This window comes from Oncorhynchus keta, unplaced genomic scaffold (genome assembly GCF_023373465.1).
Source record: "Oncorhynchus keta strain PuntledgeMale-10-30-2019 unplaced genomic scaffold, Oket_V2 Un_contig_753_pilon_pilon, whole genome shotgun sequence".
Lineage (NCBI taxonomy): Eukaryota > Metazoa > Chordata > Actinopteri > Salmoniformes > Salmonidae > Oncorhynchus > Oncorhynchus keta.
Window position 1 is genome coordinate 345,889 of NW_026289522.1, and position 15,714 is coordinate 361,602.

Here is a 15,714-nt window from a genome sequence, read left to right on the forward strand (position 1 = left end):
AAAGAGGGTAATTACATATTGTTGTGTGTAAAGAGGGTAATTAACATATTGTTCTGTGTAAAGAGGGTAATTACATATTGTTCTGTATAAATCAGGGTAATTCACATATTTGTTTTATGAAGTATGTAAGTGACATGAGTAACATCAGAACAACGATGCAGGAATGCAACTCATTTGAATATGTGTTAGATTAGACCTCTGGATTTCAGGGTCATCATGTTGAGGGTTGAGGGTTCCTCATCATGGGCTGTGGGATTTAGGCTAAAGACCGATTGTCAAACTTACCAAAACAATGTCAAATGAATACAGTATTTTCTCTTTGTCATCTGAAAAGTAAAACTTACTGTCACGCCCTGGTCGAAATATATTATGTTTATTCTTCATTTTATTTCGGTCAGGCCAGGGTGTGACATGGGTTATTGTGGGGTGTTTTTTGTCTTGGGGTTTTTGTGGGGCGTCGACGTAGTCTATGGCTGCCTGAGGCGGTTCTCAATCAGTCAGGTGATTTTCGTTGTCTCTGATTGGGAACCATATTTAGGCAGCCATATTCTGTGAGTGTTTCGTGGGTGATTGTTCCTGTCTTTGTGTTTGCACCAGATAGGGCTGTTTCGGTTTTCGTTATTTCATTTCATTATTTTTGTAGTTTCTGCATGTATAGTTTTTCCTTCATTAAAATATATCATGAATCATCATCACGCTGCATTTTGGTCCGATCCTTGTTCCACCTCTTCGTCAGAGGAGGAGATAGAAGAGAGCCGTTACACTTACCTTCTTGTTGTATTTCTCAGTTTGCACCACAGTACCACAGCAGCTCCACAGCACACAGCAATGAAACACAGTGAACTCATCACTGCACCAATCCCTGTTGGGTTACATGTGAAAGATGACAAGATGAGAATGGTACAATTCACAGATAAAAGTGTCAGAGAGTAGTTGTGGTCATTAGATTAATGACTGACCACTGATCCTGTCACAATCAGTGAATTTAAAAAACATGAGCTAGCGCACACCCAGAGAAAGTTATGTTATGTAGAGGTGCTGACTAACGGCGAATAAACTTTAAGCTATAAAAAAATAAAGAGTTGCACACTCCATACATACATTTATTGGGCAAATCACCAATGTTTCGGCATCACTGTGCCTTTTTCAGGGTAATGTCATGAATGCTTGAACCAGGTTACGTAGACAAACAGTGCAATTAGTGCAACCAATGACAAAAGTGAGGAGTGTGTGATAATTATTAAGTTAATTAGAATGAATTGAGTGAAACTGTTAAAAAACAATTGTTTATAGCATATTGAATATACACTGCTCAAAAAAATAAAGGGAACACTAAAATAACACATCCTAGATCTGAATGAATTAAATATTCTTATTAAATACTTTTTTCTTTACATAGTTGAATGTGCTGACTGACAACAAAATCACACAAAAATGATCAATGGAAATCAATTTTATTGCTGTCAATCTGTCTGGTGGCCACAGATGTGTTTAACCCTGCACAACTGACTGTATGGTAGACCATTATAGAGGGGAAGGATACAGTCCACACATAGCAGGGGATTGTAGTCTGTGGGCTTTGTGTAGAAGTCTGTGTGTAATGCATCCTTCTCTTTGATGATCCATAAGTCCAGGTAGTTTATTTTTCTCTCATCAGTCTGCATGGTGAATTTGAGGTATTCGGGGATCTTGTTTAATAGAGTTTGGAATTTATTTAGTTCCTGCTGACTTCCTTCCCAGAGCACAAAGACAGCATCTATGTCTCTTTTCCATAGGGAAGTAGGGGGTGCGTCTCTGTTTTGTAAAGGAGTGCTTCCTAAAATTGTCCCACATACAGGTTTGCATAGTTGGGAGGAAAAGGAGGAGCCCATGGCTACACCCCGAATTTGAAGGAAAAGGTCTGACTCAAAGATAGTCGTTTTTGGATAATACCAGTTCAGTAAGATGCAATCATTGGATGGAGCCAGCATTGCACAAAATAACAGTTTTAAACATATATTCCATACAACATTTCACATAAATAGTAAGCAATTCATTAAATTAATTACTTTCAGGCCCTGGCTGGACCTTAGATGCTTCAAACCAGTTCACATTATCATGTTGAACTAAAATTTTCCTCATTGTCTAATATATTGTGCCAATTTCGAAGTGGCTGTCAAATGCAGTATATTATCAATAAAACCAATTCAATTTACCTTCGGGGAGCGCTATCAGCAGAACAAACAGGTAAATGTGAGAAGCCATGGTAAAAATGTATTCTGTAGGGATCGAATAAGCAGCAGAGATGATCCGCGTCTGACCATTTGTGTACTCTTACACGTGGTGCCGAGCGGAGTTGTCTGGTCGGTGTTGCCGGTTAATTATGAAACTCCGCATCCAATAGATTTTCAATGGAAGGAAAGCGGTGAGGAAGCGACGACGGCTTGGGAAGCGGTGAAAAATAAAAACTTTTCCCAACTCTGACGCAAATCACCAGCGGCGACCGCTGGGCGATGACCAATCATATCGAGTGGTTTCCATGACGAGTATGATGCTATGCAACCCAAGCCTGGAGACTTTCTTCAGTAAAGATGGCTGACAAAAATATTAGGAAGTGATAACGTATCATGTAACACATATGTACAGTTGAGAGGAATATGTTAGGTAATGTAGTGACTAATGATTATGACTTTTGTCATAGAGTTAATTTACGAAAATCGTGATTTAGCAAGCTAGCTGACTAGCTAATATTAGCTGGCTAGCTTTATGGGTGCTGTGACATGAGTAGGAAATTGTAATTCTGGTTGTTTAATGTTTTAGGGACTCCTGAAACAACCAGCAAACCAGGCTGTCGTCTTGTGAAACAGTGGGTGTAAAGAATCTAGCTAGCTAAAGCATTTACTGCAACTTTAATGTACAATTTTGTAAGCTTGCCTTGCTAATATTTGCCATGCAATGCAGATGAAGTAACGTAGCTAGCGAACTGTTTTCTTGCTTATTGTGCAGTACTATTGCGCGTACTAAATGTACAATAAAAAAAAATACTCCATGTTCTCCATAGTAAAAGTAAAATGTACTGTCAGTATAATACACAGTTACTGGTCCCAGAGAATCAACATCACGTTTTGTACCAGCAGAGGGAGCACATGACTAAGGAAATTACAATAAAAAAAATGGGGTCTAAAGAAGCTTTCCACTGAGCTGAAATAAATAAATTAGGAATAAAATATTACATTCACAGAAAACAATGTAAAGATTACTCTAATATCGCTCCTCTTTCAGGTTTTCAGTAAGTAAACAGTAGCACAATTAATATATCTGACCGACCAAAAGGTAGACAGTGAACCCAGAGTCACACTACGTCGCTAATTCCAATGTGACATCTACTGTAAAAGCCGAAAGTCAGACACTAGCAAGGCTCAGACCAACATGGAAGAGTTGCCGTTGTTTATAAAAAGTTTTTCTTTATAATGTGGAAATAAACATGTTTCCAACCCCCATATCACACACTCACAAACTTAAATCATATGAGTGTACAATCAATTAGTGAGAGAGTGCCCGAAACATAACATTAATTTGTATAGATCTGTATGAATCATAGCAAAATTGCTTCCTGTTTCAGTCATGTCTTTGGGTGAGTAAAAAACAGCTAATGATTGGTTGACAATAGAGCCTCCCACCATGCAGGCTATTGCAGCAGGATGTAGTTGGTGAAGGGTAACTGCAAAAACGTTTAAGTTAATACAGTCGACATGTAGGCGAAAGTCAGATAATTTTGATCCCCATAATGCAACACACTTCGATTTGGTGATGGTCACCGACTTAACAAAAGTCATCCGCTTGATTGCATCCTGTGTGTTCGAGATGGCGACGATGAGTATGTTGTGTCTCCTCTAACGCCCCCTTCCCTGAAAATCTCACTTATCTTCATGTACTCCAGTAATAACTGGTTGGTACATTTTTTTTGCCGCTAAACCGTCTCCATATATACTTCCATTAATTTTTTTAAAAATCTGGTACCGGGGACCTTCAGACGAGTCTTGTGAGCGTCCTAGAGCAGAGCAAATCAACCAACATGTAAGTGTTCGTGAGAGTCTCACCTTTCCACCGAGGTCTAACCTTTCCACCTTTCATATTAGTGTGTAGCCAAAACTGTTCAAATGCTATAGACAGAGGTTGGCAGATCAGCTGTACCAATCCAAGACGTCCCAAGCAAAACGGAGAACATGAGAGTCTCATCTTTCCATAGAGGGGTCCTAATCATTTATAGGCCAAACCATTCAGACTACTGACGGTTTTGTGAGAAGACTTTTTGGGATGTCTCATGGTCTGACAAACATTGCTTCAAACATCTTAAAACACAATATTTTTGGTTTAATAAAAATATATTTCACAGTGGTTTAGATTATTCTCTACACTAACCATTGCTTGTTTAGTCACAAACAGAAATTAGGTGAACTACTAGAATTTTAGCAACCAGGAAATAGGTATTTCTGCATATTGCACCTTTAATAAAGTGTAGAATTGCAGGAAAATAGTTAAAATGCAAAAAATTCTAGCCAAACATCTTTCTTGACAGACATGGGATTCAAACCAGCAACCCTCCAGTTGCTGGCCTGCCTCCTCTACACCAACCGGTCAATCGCGATCGAATGGTCAATCTCCAAGGCATTCCTAGTCGATCACCAAACATTTCTGTAAAAAAAACTGTGATAAAGCCTTGACTTCCTATTTTTTTTCTTAATTTCACACCGATGGCGGTAGGTGCACTTGATTCAGCAGCCCTAGAAGGTAGAACTCCACCTACCAGGCAGGCCCAAAGAGCAAATCAAGTGCACCTATAGGACTACCGCTGTCCAATCAGATAGCTCAGATCACTGTGTCTGCAGTTTCCTTGACTCAGAAAAGGTTGTTGACCACTGCTCTAGGTTAACTACAGTTTTACCAGAGCAGTCTAGTCATCAGATAAGGAGCGCCTCCTGTAAGTATCTTTCTGACTGCGTATCCTTCCTGGATTTGGAGTCAGCATATTTGTTTATTAGAATCCCCATTAGCTTTTGCAGAGGCAGCAGCTACTCTTCCTGGGGTCTGCAAAAAACACAAAACATGTAAAAGTACTGAAAGGCAAGGACAGTCACACACATTTTTTAAAAGCATAACCCTGAGGTTGTGAGTGGCCAGAGTACTGTAATAAACCTCCAGCCCAGATCGTTCCTCTTTCATTTGACTCTTTTCTACAGTAAACCTGACTCAGACCTCCTGTTGGGCCACATAGCTAAGCTACTTGGTACAATTACAGAATGTTTTTCAATTGTGGGAACAAAGTCATGATGCAACAAAGTAATGAATCTCCTTGGCATGACGGGCATGACCACGACCCCTAACACCGGAGAGAGACTCAGGACCAGCATCGGGGGAACTTCCTGCTGACTCAGGACCAGCATCGGGGGAACTTCCTGCTGACTCAATTACCAGAATCGCACATACTTTGGGCATCTGAGAAGCATGTGGTGAAAACTGTAAACCTCTATGACACACATACTAATCTCTAAATAAAATCCTCACCCTATTTCTATAACATGGTGTCATCATTTCCCACATTGTAAAACGTTTAATTATGTAAATTGACTGAAATGTATGCTGCTATTCTTGTTACAGTTGTATTTTATGTTCTTATCTTTTAGGCCTATGAATTAAGTATAGGCATGTTTAGCTTCTGGGGTGGAGCATTAGCAGGCAATTGGTTTGGAACTTGCTATGGTTATTAAAGTACTCTGGCCAGGCCCAACATCAGGGTTATGCATTAAAAATAAAAATAAAAATACAAAAAAAAAAAAAAGAGGGCATCAAAAATACATATCAAAACACAGCAATCATTCAACACACAATTATCCATGACCCAGGCCGTCTACTTTATTCTCTTGCATCGTCTGATTGTGTCCAGAATTTTCTATCCATACCTTTTTATTGTTGTGCCACCTAGTGTTTGCTACTTGTTCTGTACCTTATGGTCCATATGCTGGAAATGCTACATTAATTGATAAAAGCGAAGCGAGGTGCCGACAGAGATGGCCGCCTCGCTTCGCGTTCCTAGGAAACTATGCAGTTGTTTGTTTTTTTACGTGTTATTTCTTACATTAGTAATATATATAATAATAATATATGCCATTTAGCAGACGCTTTTATCCAAAGCGACTTATGTCGCATGTGTGCATACATTCTACGTATGGGTGGTCCCGGGGATCGAACCCACTACCCTGGCGTTACAAGCACCATGCTCTACCAACTGAGCTACAGAAGTACCCCAGGTCATCTTAGGTTTCATTACATACAGTCGAGAAGAACTACTAAATATAAGCTCAGCGTCAACTCACCATCAGTACGACCAAGAATATGTTTTCCGCGACGCGGATCCTGTGTTCTGCCTTACAAACAGGACAACGGAATGGATCGCATGCAGTGACCCAAGAAAACGACTCCGAAAAAGAGGGAAACGTAGCGGTCTTCTGGTCAGACTCCGAACAAGGGCACATCGCGCACCACTCCCCAGCATTCTTCTTGCCAATGTCCAGTCTCTTGACAACAAGGTTGACGAAATCCGAGCAAGGGTAGCATTCCAGAGGGACATCAGAGACTGCAACGTTCTCTGCTTCACGGAAACATGGCTTACTGGGAAGACGCTATCCGATGCGGTGCAGCCAGCGGGTTTCTCCACGCATCGCGCCAACAGAAACAAACATCTTTCTGGTAAGAAGAGTGGCGGGGGCGTATGCCTCATGACTAACGAGACATGGTGTGATGAAGGAAACATGCAGGAACTCAAATCCTTCTGTTCACCTGATTTAGAATTCCTCACAATCAAATGTAGACTGCATTATCTTCCAAGAGAATTCTCTTCGATTATAATCACAGCCATATATATCCCCCCCCCCCCAAGCAGACACATCGATGGCTCTGAACTAACTTTATTTAACTCTTTGCAAACTGGAAACCATTTATCCGGAGGCTGCATTCATTGTAGCTGGGGACTTTAACAAAGGTAATCTGAAAACAAGACTCCCTAAATTTTATCAGCATATCGATTGCGCAACCAGGGGTGGTAAAACCTTGGATCATTGTTACTCTAACTTCCGCGACGCATATAAGGCCCTGCCCCGCCCCCCTTTCGGAAAAGCTGACCACGACTCCATTTTGTTGATCCCTGCCTACAGGCAGAAACTCAAACAAGAGGCTCCCACGCTGAGGTCTGTCCAACGCTGGTCAGACCAAGCTGACTCCACACTCCAAGACTGCTTCCATCACGTGGACTGGGACATGTTTCGTATTGCGTCAGATAAAAATATTGACGAATACGCTGATTCGGTGTGCGAGTTCATTAGAACGTGCGTCGAAGATGTCGTTCCCATAGCAACGATAAAAACATTCCCTAACCAGAAACCGTGGATTGATGGCAGCATTCGCGTGAAACTGAAAGCGCGAACCACTGCTTTTAATCAGGGCAAGGTGTCTGGCAACATGACCGAATACAAACAGTGCAGCTATTCCCTCCGCAAGGCTATTAAACAAGCTAAGCGTCAGTACAGAGACAAAGTGGAATCTCAATTCAACGGCTCAGACACAAGAGGCATGTGGCAGGGTCTACAGTCAATCACGGACTACAAGAAGAAACCCAGCCCAGTCACGGACCAGGATGTCTTGCTCCCAGGCAGACTAAATAACTTTTTTGCCCGCTTTGAGGACAATACAGTGCCACTGACACGGCCTGCAACGAAAACATGCGGTCTCTCCTTCACTGCAGCCGAGGTGAGTAAGACATTTAAACATGTTAACCCTCGCAAGGCTGCAGGCCCAGACGGCATCCCCAGCCGCGCCCTCAGACCATGCGCAGACCAGCTGGCCGGTGTGTTTACGGACATATTCAATCAATCCCTATACCAGTCTGCTGTTCCCACATGCTTCAAGAGGGCCACCATTGTTCCTGTTCCCAAGAAAGCTAAGGTAACTGAGCTAAACGACTACCGCCCCGTAGCACTCACTTCCATCATCATGAAGTGCTTTGAGAGACTAGTCAAGGACCATATCACCTCCACCCTACCCGACACCCTAGACCCACTCCAATTTGCTTACCGCCCAAATAGGTCCACAGACGATGCTCAACCACACTGCACACTGCCCTAACCCACCTGGACAAGAGGAATACCTATGTGAGAATGCTGTTCATCGACTACAGCTCGGCACTCAACACCATAGTACCCTCCAAGCTCGAGACCCTGGGTCTCGACCCCGCCCTGTGCAACTGGGTACTGGACTTCCTGACGGGCCGCCCCCAGGTGGTGAGGGTAGGCAACAACATCTCCTCCCCGCTGATCCTCAACACGGGGGCCCCACAAGGGTGCGTTCTGAGCCCTCTCCTGTACTCCCTGTTCACCCACGACTGCGTGGCCACGCACGCCTCCAACTCAATCATCAAGTTTGCGGACGACACAACAGTGGTAGGCTTGATTACCAACAATGACGAGACGGCCCACAGGGAGGAGGTGAGGGCCCTCGGAGTGTGGTGTCAGGAAAATAACCTCACACTCAACGTCAACAAAACTAAGGAGATGATTGTGGACTTCAGGAAACAGCAGAGGGAACACCCCCCTATCCACATCGATGGAACAGTAGTGGAGAGGGTAGCAAGTTAAGTTCCTCGGCATACACATCACAGACAAACTGAATTGGTCTACTCACACTGACAGCGTCGTGAAGAAGGCGCAGCAGCGCCTCTTCAACCTCAGGAGGCTGAAGAAATTCGGCTTGTCACCAAAAGCACTCACAAACTTCTACAGATGCACAATCGAGAGCATCCTGGCGGGCTGTATCACCGCCTGGTACGGCAACTGCTCCGCCCTCAACCGTAAGGCTCTCCAGAGGGTAGTGAGGTCTGCACAACGCATCACCGGGGGCAAACTACCTGCCCTCCAGGACACCTACACCACCCGATGTTACAGGAAGGCCATAAAGATCATCAAGGACATCAACCACCCGAACCACTGCCTGTTCACCCCGCTATAATCCAGAAGGCGAGGTCAGTACAGGTGCATCAAAGCTGGGACCGAGAGACTGAAAAACAGCTTCTATCTCAAGGCCATCAGACTGTTAAACAGCCACCACTAACATTGAGTGGCTGCTGCCAACACACTGTCATTGACACTGACCCAACTCCAGCCACTTTAATAATGGGAATTGATGGGAAATGTAAATATATCACTAGCCACTTTAAACAATGCTACCTTATATAATGTTACTTACCCTACATTATTCATCTCATATGCATACGTATATACTGTACTCTACATCATCGACTGCATCCTTATGTAATACATGTATCACTAGCCACTTTAACTATGCCACTTTGTTTACTTTGTCTACATACTCATCTCATATGTATATACTGTACTCGATACCATCTACTGTATGCTGCTCTGTACCATCACTCATTCATATATCCTTATGTACATATTCCTTATCCCCTTACACTGTGTATAAGACAGTAGTTTTGGAATTGTTAGTTAGATTACTTGTTGGTTATCACTGCATTGTCGGAACTAGAAGCACAAGCATTTCGCTACACTCGCATTAACATCTGCTAACCATGTGTATGTGACAAATAAAATTTGATTTGATGTATACTTCAGAAAGTGTATTGTCTGTCATTAGTGTCTGTGTTTCTAGATTTAAACATTGAGATGCAGCTGGAGTCATCCTCTGGTTGAGTGAGACAGCTTCACATGTATCAATGTCACCACAGTAACAGAAGACCACACCAGCCAACCAGAAAATGAGGCAGGTACTTCCCAAGATATAATGAAAATGTTTTGTTCAGATTAAAAACACCTTGCTGCTCTATTTCTCCTTTCAGGGGTTTCTATGGCAACTACACATATCCATTTGGAACCATACAGTGTTTTGACACTGTAAACTCTGACATATGCATACCCTGAGGGTCCGTGTCAGCTGTGGTGCAGCATCATACTGTATTTCCTGATGGACCTGTGAATTGAACCAGCAACCATCTAGTTACTGGTCCACCTCTCTAACTCTATGCTACCTACAGTTCTACCAGATGACTCAGTACACATTTCAACACAATCACAGGATATCAAAGTTTACAGTAGCTTAGTCATCAGATAAGGAGTGGCTACTGTAAGTATCATTCTGACAGATAAGGAGTGGCTACTGTAAGTATCATTCTGACTAGAGGTCTTCCATGACCGATTAATTAGGGCCTATTTCAAGTTTTCATAACAATCGGAAATTGGTATTTTTGGACACCGATTTTGCAGATTTTTTTTTTACACCTTTATTTCATCTTTATTTAAGTAGGTAAGTCAGTTAAGAACACACTCTTATTTTCAATGACGGCCTAGGAACGGTGGGTTAACTGCCTCGTTCAGGGGCAGAATGACAGATTTTCACCTTGTCGGCTCGGGGGATCCAATCTTGCAAAATTACAGTTAACTAGTCCAACGCAATAACGACCTGCCTCTTGTTGCACTCCACAAGGAGACAGACTGCCTGTTACACGAATGCAGTAAGCCAAGGTAAATTGCTTGCGAGCATTAAACTAGTCTTATAAAAACAATCAATCATAATCACTAGTTAACTACACATGGTTGATGATATTACTAGATATTATCTAGCGTGTCCTGCGTTGCGTATAATCTGACTGAGCACACAAGTATCTAAGTATCTGACTGAGCGGTGGTAGGCAGAAGCAGGCGCATAAGCATAAACATCATTCAAACAGCATTTCTTTGCGTTTTGCCAGCAGCTCTTCGTTGTGCGTCAAGCATTGCGCTGTTTATGACTTCAAGCCTATCAACTCCCGAGATGAGGCTGGTGTGACCGAAGTGAAATGGCTAGCTAGTGAGCGCGCTAATAGCGTTTCAAACGTCACTCGCTCGTAGTTCTTTGACTTTGTGCGATTAATTTACCAGCTATGAAACAAAACGGCAGAAATACTCTGAAAACAGCTGCTGCACCATTTATTTAACTATACATGTGATCATACTTGACATTTTTTTAAATTCACAAATGCGAGTGAAATGCTCGCCCTGTGGAGCCATGACAAACCGTCAACATGGCTGGTGAAATAGACATCTGGTGAAAGGGTCACTTTAATGTTACTAACTCCCAACGCCAGCAGCTAACTTTCACTTTCACTCACCAATATTTAAAGGTCCAACGCCAGAAACAGAATGATCTTGTTAACATTCACCCGCTGAGAATGAACACTTACCTAATTATTTTATGCGTGCTGTCTGAAGGTACGTTATTTTCCATGGATCTGACCAGTTGATTCTGATCGTATATGATAAAGGAACATTTCCCACTTTTGACAGGCCATTGATTTTTTTGTAAGGCTAAACTGTATTTACCTGTTGACATTCCTTCTTCCATTTCTAGCCGTCTCTGCCAACGTCGTAGCTAGAGGAGACACCAGTGTTGACTTCAATGCCGACGCATCATATACCTGCACTCATGCGGACCCGACAGGTGTGCTGCAAGTCACCTGGCAGAGGCTGTTCAAAGACGACTCGGTGGAGAATCTGGCCACCTACAGCAAGCGGTTTGGAGCTCAAATCATAGACCCGCACCGAGGCAAGGTGGTTTTCACGGAGGCATCTCTCAACTCAACGTCTATTACCGTGAAGAACGTAACATGGTCGGACGACGCCTGCTATATTTGTTCCTTTAATGTTTACCCGAGTGGTTCAATAAGCAAGCAGATTTGTCTTACCGTTCAAGGTTAGTCAACTAATTCACTAATTTACTAGTTACTAATTAATTAACGAACTGCTCAACTAATTATCCAGCCCTTGATTAGGCCTAGTTGAATCAGGTGTGTTGGTGGTATAGGAGCCTAAAAAGTCTCTGGGGGTATTCTTGGAGAGAATAATTTTGGGAAAACACTGTTATACAGTATTCATAAAGTTTTAACAATACATATATGCTTCACAACTAATTTATGAGCAAAATCATACATTAGCAGAGATGCTGTAATATGTTTTACAGTACTATTTTCCTTACTGTAAAGACATATTACAGCATACTTGCAGTAACTGTAAATGGATGATGTAATGTTTTACAGTAAGGAAAATGGTACTGTAAAGCAAAATTACAGTATTAAGATGCCAACTCTGGTGTCAGGATATTGCTGCAAATTTACAGCGAACTTCTACCTGATATATACATTTAAGAAAAACAACACATTTATGGTATTATCCGATCCTACAGTGTTTTACTGTTGAAATGACAGAAAAGTCTTACAGTGGGACCTTTGCTAAGGCATGATTTCTGAATCATACAGTATGGGCTAAGGGTTTATTATGGGTTTATTAAGCCTTTTTAACCAAAATATGAAATGGAATTATGACTTCTCAGATTTATTGTGTTGACTGTCTTGTCCTAGACTTTTAAACCCCGCCCTCTGCGCCTTTTAAACCCCGCCCTCTGCGCCACAGGATTCCTTTGGCTGTCATTGTAAATAATAATTTGTTCTTAATTGACCTGCTTTGTAAAATAAATTAAATCAATATTAGCTAATATTCCCTGTTTCATCTATTCAAAGGTTTATCTGAAGTGAGAGCCACAATGCAAAAAGTCCCCAGCACTGAACCTAAAGCAGACATGGAAGTTGTGGTCAGCTGCTCTGCCACAGGTAAACCAGCACCTTGGATCCAATGGAACGTATCTGCTGCAGCACTCATAAAGACACCTAACAACTGGACTGTCATTAACAAAGACCAAACTGTCACAGCCAATAGCAACATCACCCTCCAACTGTTGCCAGGCTCAGGGGGATACGTGGACTGTATCATAAACAATGGGATGAGGACACAGAGACACGAGCGGGTCCTGCTTCCTATTCTCCCTGGAGAGAGGGAGGTTGAAGAGGGTACGTAATGTTGACGTGTCATATACTTTTAGACCATACTCTTTTACCGTGTCAGTACAGAACGGTTCAACTTGAAAACAACATTGAGAAAAGATCATCCCCAATGACGTTGGGATAGCCTAGTGAACCAGCCAGATCATGCGACAGCTCACTATTCTAACATTCCAACAGAATGGTGAGCACAATGAGATCAGGCTGGTTGCAAGAGCCTAATGTTGTGATGCTAGTAGTGCTGTTATCTAATCTCACCAGTTAAGTTTCATTTTGAGTACTGTGGTAAAGAACCATGAGTCACTCCCTGTAGAGTCAAGTGTTTTATTGAGTTCTGGGTAGTTTCCTGCCCCTCAGGGAAGATAAATGAAGGATAGATGATATGCTAAAGGGTGAAATCCATATCAACATGCTATTCAAACAGACTTCTTTGGAAAGAGGATGTACAATTCCCAGCTTCCTCTTATCAAGAAATGGATCTCTCCAAATGCATGATCACGGCAATTTCATAGGGGCGGCAGGTAGCCTAGTGGTTGGAGCGTTGTGTCAGTAACTGAAAGGTTGCTGAATCAAATCCCTGGGCTGACAAAGTAAAAAATCTGTGCTTCTGCCCCTGAACAAGGCAGTTAACCCACTGTTCCTAGGCCGTGATTGTAAATAAGAATTTGTTCTTAACTGACTTGCCTAGTTAAATAAAAAAAATAAAAAAATGTTTCACCTTCCAGATGACAAGAGGACATCCCCGTGGGCGGTTGGCATTCCAGTGTTCCTAATCATCTCCCTTTTAGTCATCTGCGGCAGTGTCATGCTTCAACAGAGAAAAGGTGAGTCAGCACAAGATTATCTGATGTCCATTTGTCTGTCTGGTTTGCTTAACAGTCATGAGAGACTACTAGATGTAATAACACCCTAGAAAGACCAACTGAGTGAATGTCTAATCAGAACCATAGTATATCATCTCTCTCTCTCTCTCTATATATATATATATATATATATATATGTGTGTGTGTGTATGTATGTGTCTCTGGCTTTATGAAATAAACTGTGTGAAGTATCAGCTGTGGGCGAGTCATGTCTTAGAGCCCTAGAATGGTTACTGATAAAGTGTACAGTCCATTCAGAAAGTATTCAGACCCCTTCCTCTTTACCACATTTTGTTACATTACAGCCTTGTTCTAAAATTGATGAAATCGTTTTTTTCCCCTTCATCAGTCTACACACAATACCCCATAATGACAAAACGAAAACAGGTTTTTAGAAATATTTGCAAATGTTTAAAAAAACAAAAACAACAGATACCTTATTTACATAAGTATTCAGACCCTTTGCTATGAGACTTGAAATTGAGCTCCGGTGCATCCTGTTTCCATTAATTATACTTTAGATCTTTCTACAACTTGATTGGAGCCCACCTGTGGTAAATTCAATTGATTGGACATGATTTGGAAATGCACACACCTGTTTATATAAGGTCCCACAGTTGACAGTGCATGTCAGAACAAAAATCAAGCCATAAGGTCGAAGGAATTGTCCGTAGAGCTCCGAGACAGGATTGTGTCGAGGCACAGATCTGGGGAAGGGTAGCAAAAAATGTCTGCAGCATTGAAGGTCTCCAATAACACAGTGGCCTCCATCATTCTTAAATGGAAGAAGTTTGGAACCATCAAGACTCTTCCTAGAGCTGACCGACCAGCCAAACTGAGCATTTGGGGGAGAAGGGCCTTGATCAGGGAGGTGACCAAGAACCCATTGGTCACTCTGACAGAGCTCCAGAGTTCCTCTGTGGAGATGGGAGAATCTTCCAGAAGGACAACCATCTCTGTAGCACTCCACCAATCAGACCTTTACGGTAGAGTGGCCAGACAAAAGCCACTCCTCAGTAAAAGACACATGAAAGTCCACTTGGAGTTTGACAAAAGGCACATAAAGGACTCACAGACCATGAGAAACAAGATTCTCTGGTCTGATGAAACAAAGATTGAACTCTTTGGCCTGAATGCCAAGCATTTTCCAGAGGCAGGGACTGGAAGGAGGGAAAGATGAATGGACAAAAGTAAAGAGATCTTTGATGAAAACCTGTTCCAGAACATTCAGGACCTCAGAATAGGGTGAAGGTTCCCCTTTCAACAGCACAACAACCCTAAGCACACAGCCAAGACAATGCAGGAGTGTCTTCGGGACAAGTCTCTGACTGTCCTTGAGTGGCCCAGCCAGAGCCCGGACTTGAACCAGTTCGAAATTCTCTGGAGAGACCTGGAAATAGCTGTGCAGTGACGCTCCCCATCCAACCTAACAGGGCTTGAGAGGATCTGAAGAGAATAATGGAAGAAACTCCCCAAATACAGGTGTGCCAAGCTTGCAGCGTCAAACACAAGAAGACTTGAGTCTGTAATCGCTGCCAAAGGTCCTTCAACAAAATACTGAGTAAAGGGTCTGAATACTTAAAAAAATATATATTTACAAACATTTCTAAAAACCTGTTTTTGCTTTGTCATTATGGTGTATTGTGTGTAGATTGAGGGGGAAACATTTATCCATATTAGAATAAGGCTGTAACAAAATGTAGAAAAAGTCAAGGGGTCTGAATACTTTCTGAATGTTCTGTATGTCTTTACTACCTATAGTAAAGTCTAACCTTCACGTTCTCTCTGGCAGGTTACAGGCAAGCAGCAACCACAGCAGACGAGCAGGACGCTTTTGGGGAAAGTGTGTAAATGTTTGTCTGTGTTGATTGCTATACTTGTGTACTTTAGCTGACAGAGGTTTTTATTGAGCATCGGAGCGCTGTTGGTATTAAGAGT

At 42.2% G+C, this 15,714-nt stretch overlaps 1 protein-coding gene across 1 annotated transcript; it reads left to right on the plus strand.

Annotated features, from left to right (window-relative positions):
- Window positions 1-10,663: 10,663 nt before the first annotated feature.
- On the plus strand, window positions 10,664-15,714 carry LOC127926402 (OX-2 membrane glycoprotein-like). Its single transcript, XM_052511791.1, has 5 exons — window positions 10,664-11,291; window positions 11,431-11,772; window positions 12,596-12,922; window positions 13,639-13,737; window positions 15,569-15,714. Exons 1-5 carry the CDS (start codon window positions 11,252-11,254, stop codon window positions 15,625-15,627), a joined length of 867 nt encoding a protein of 288 aa, XP_052367751.1. The 5' UTR covers window positions 10,664-11,251; the 3' UTR covers window positions 15,628-15,714.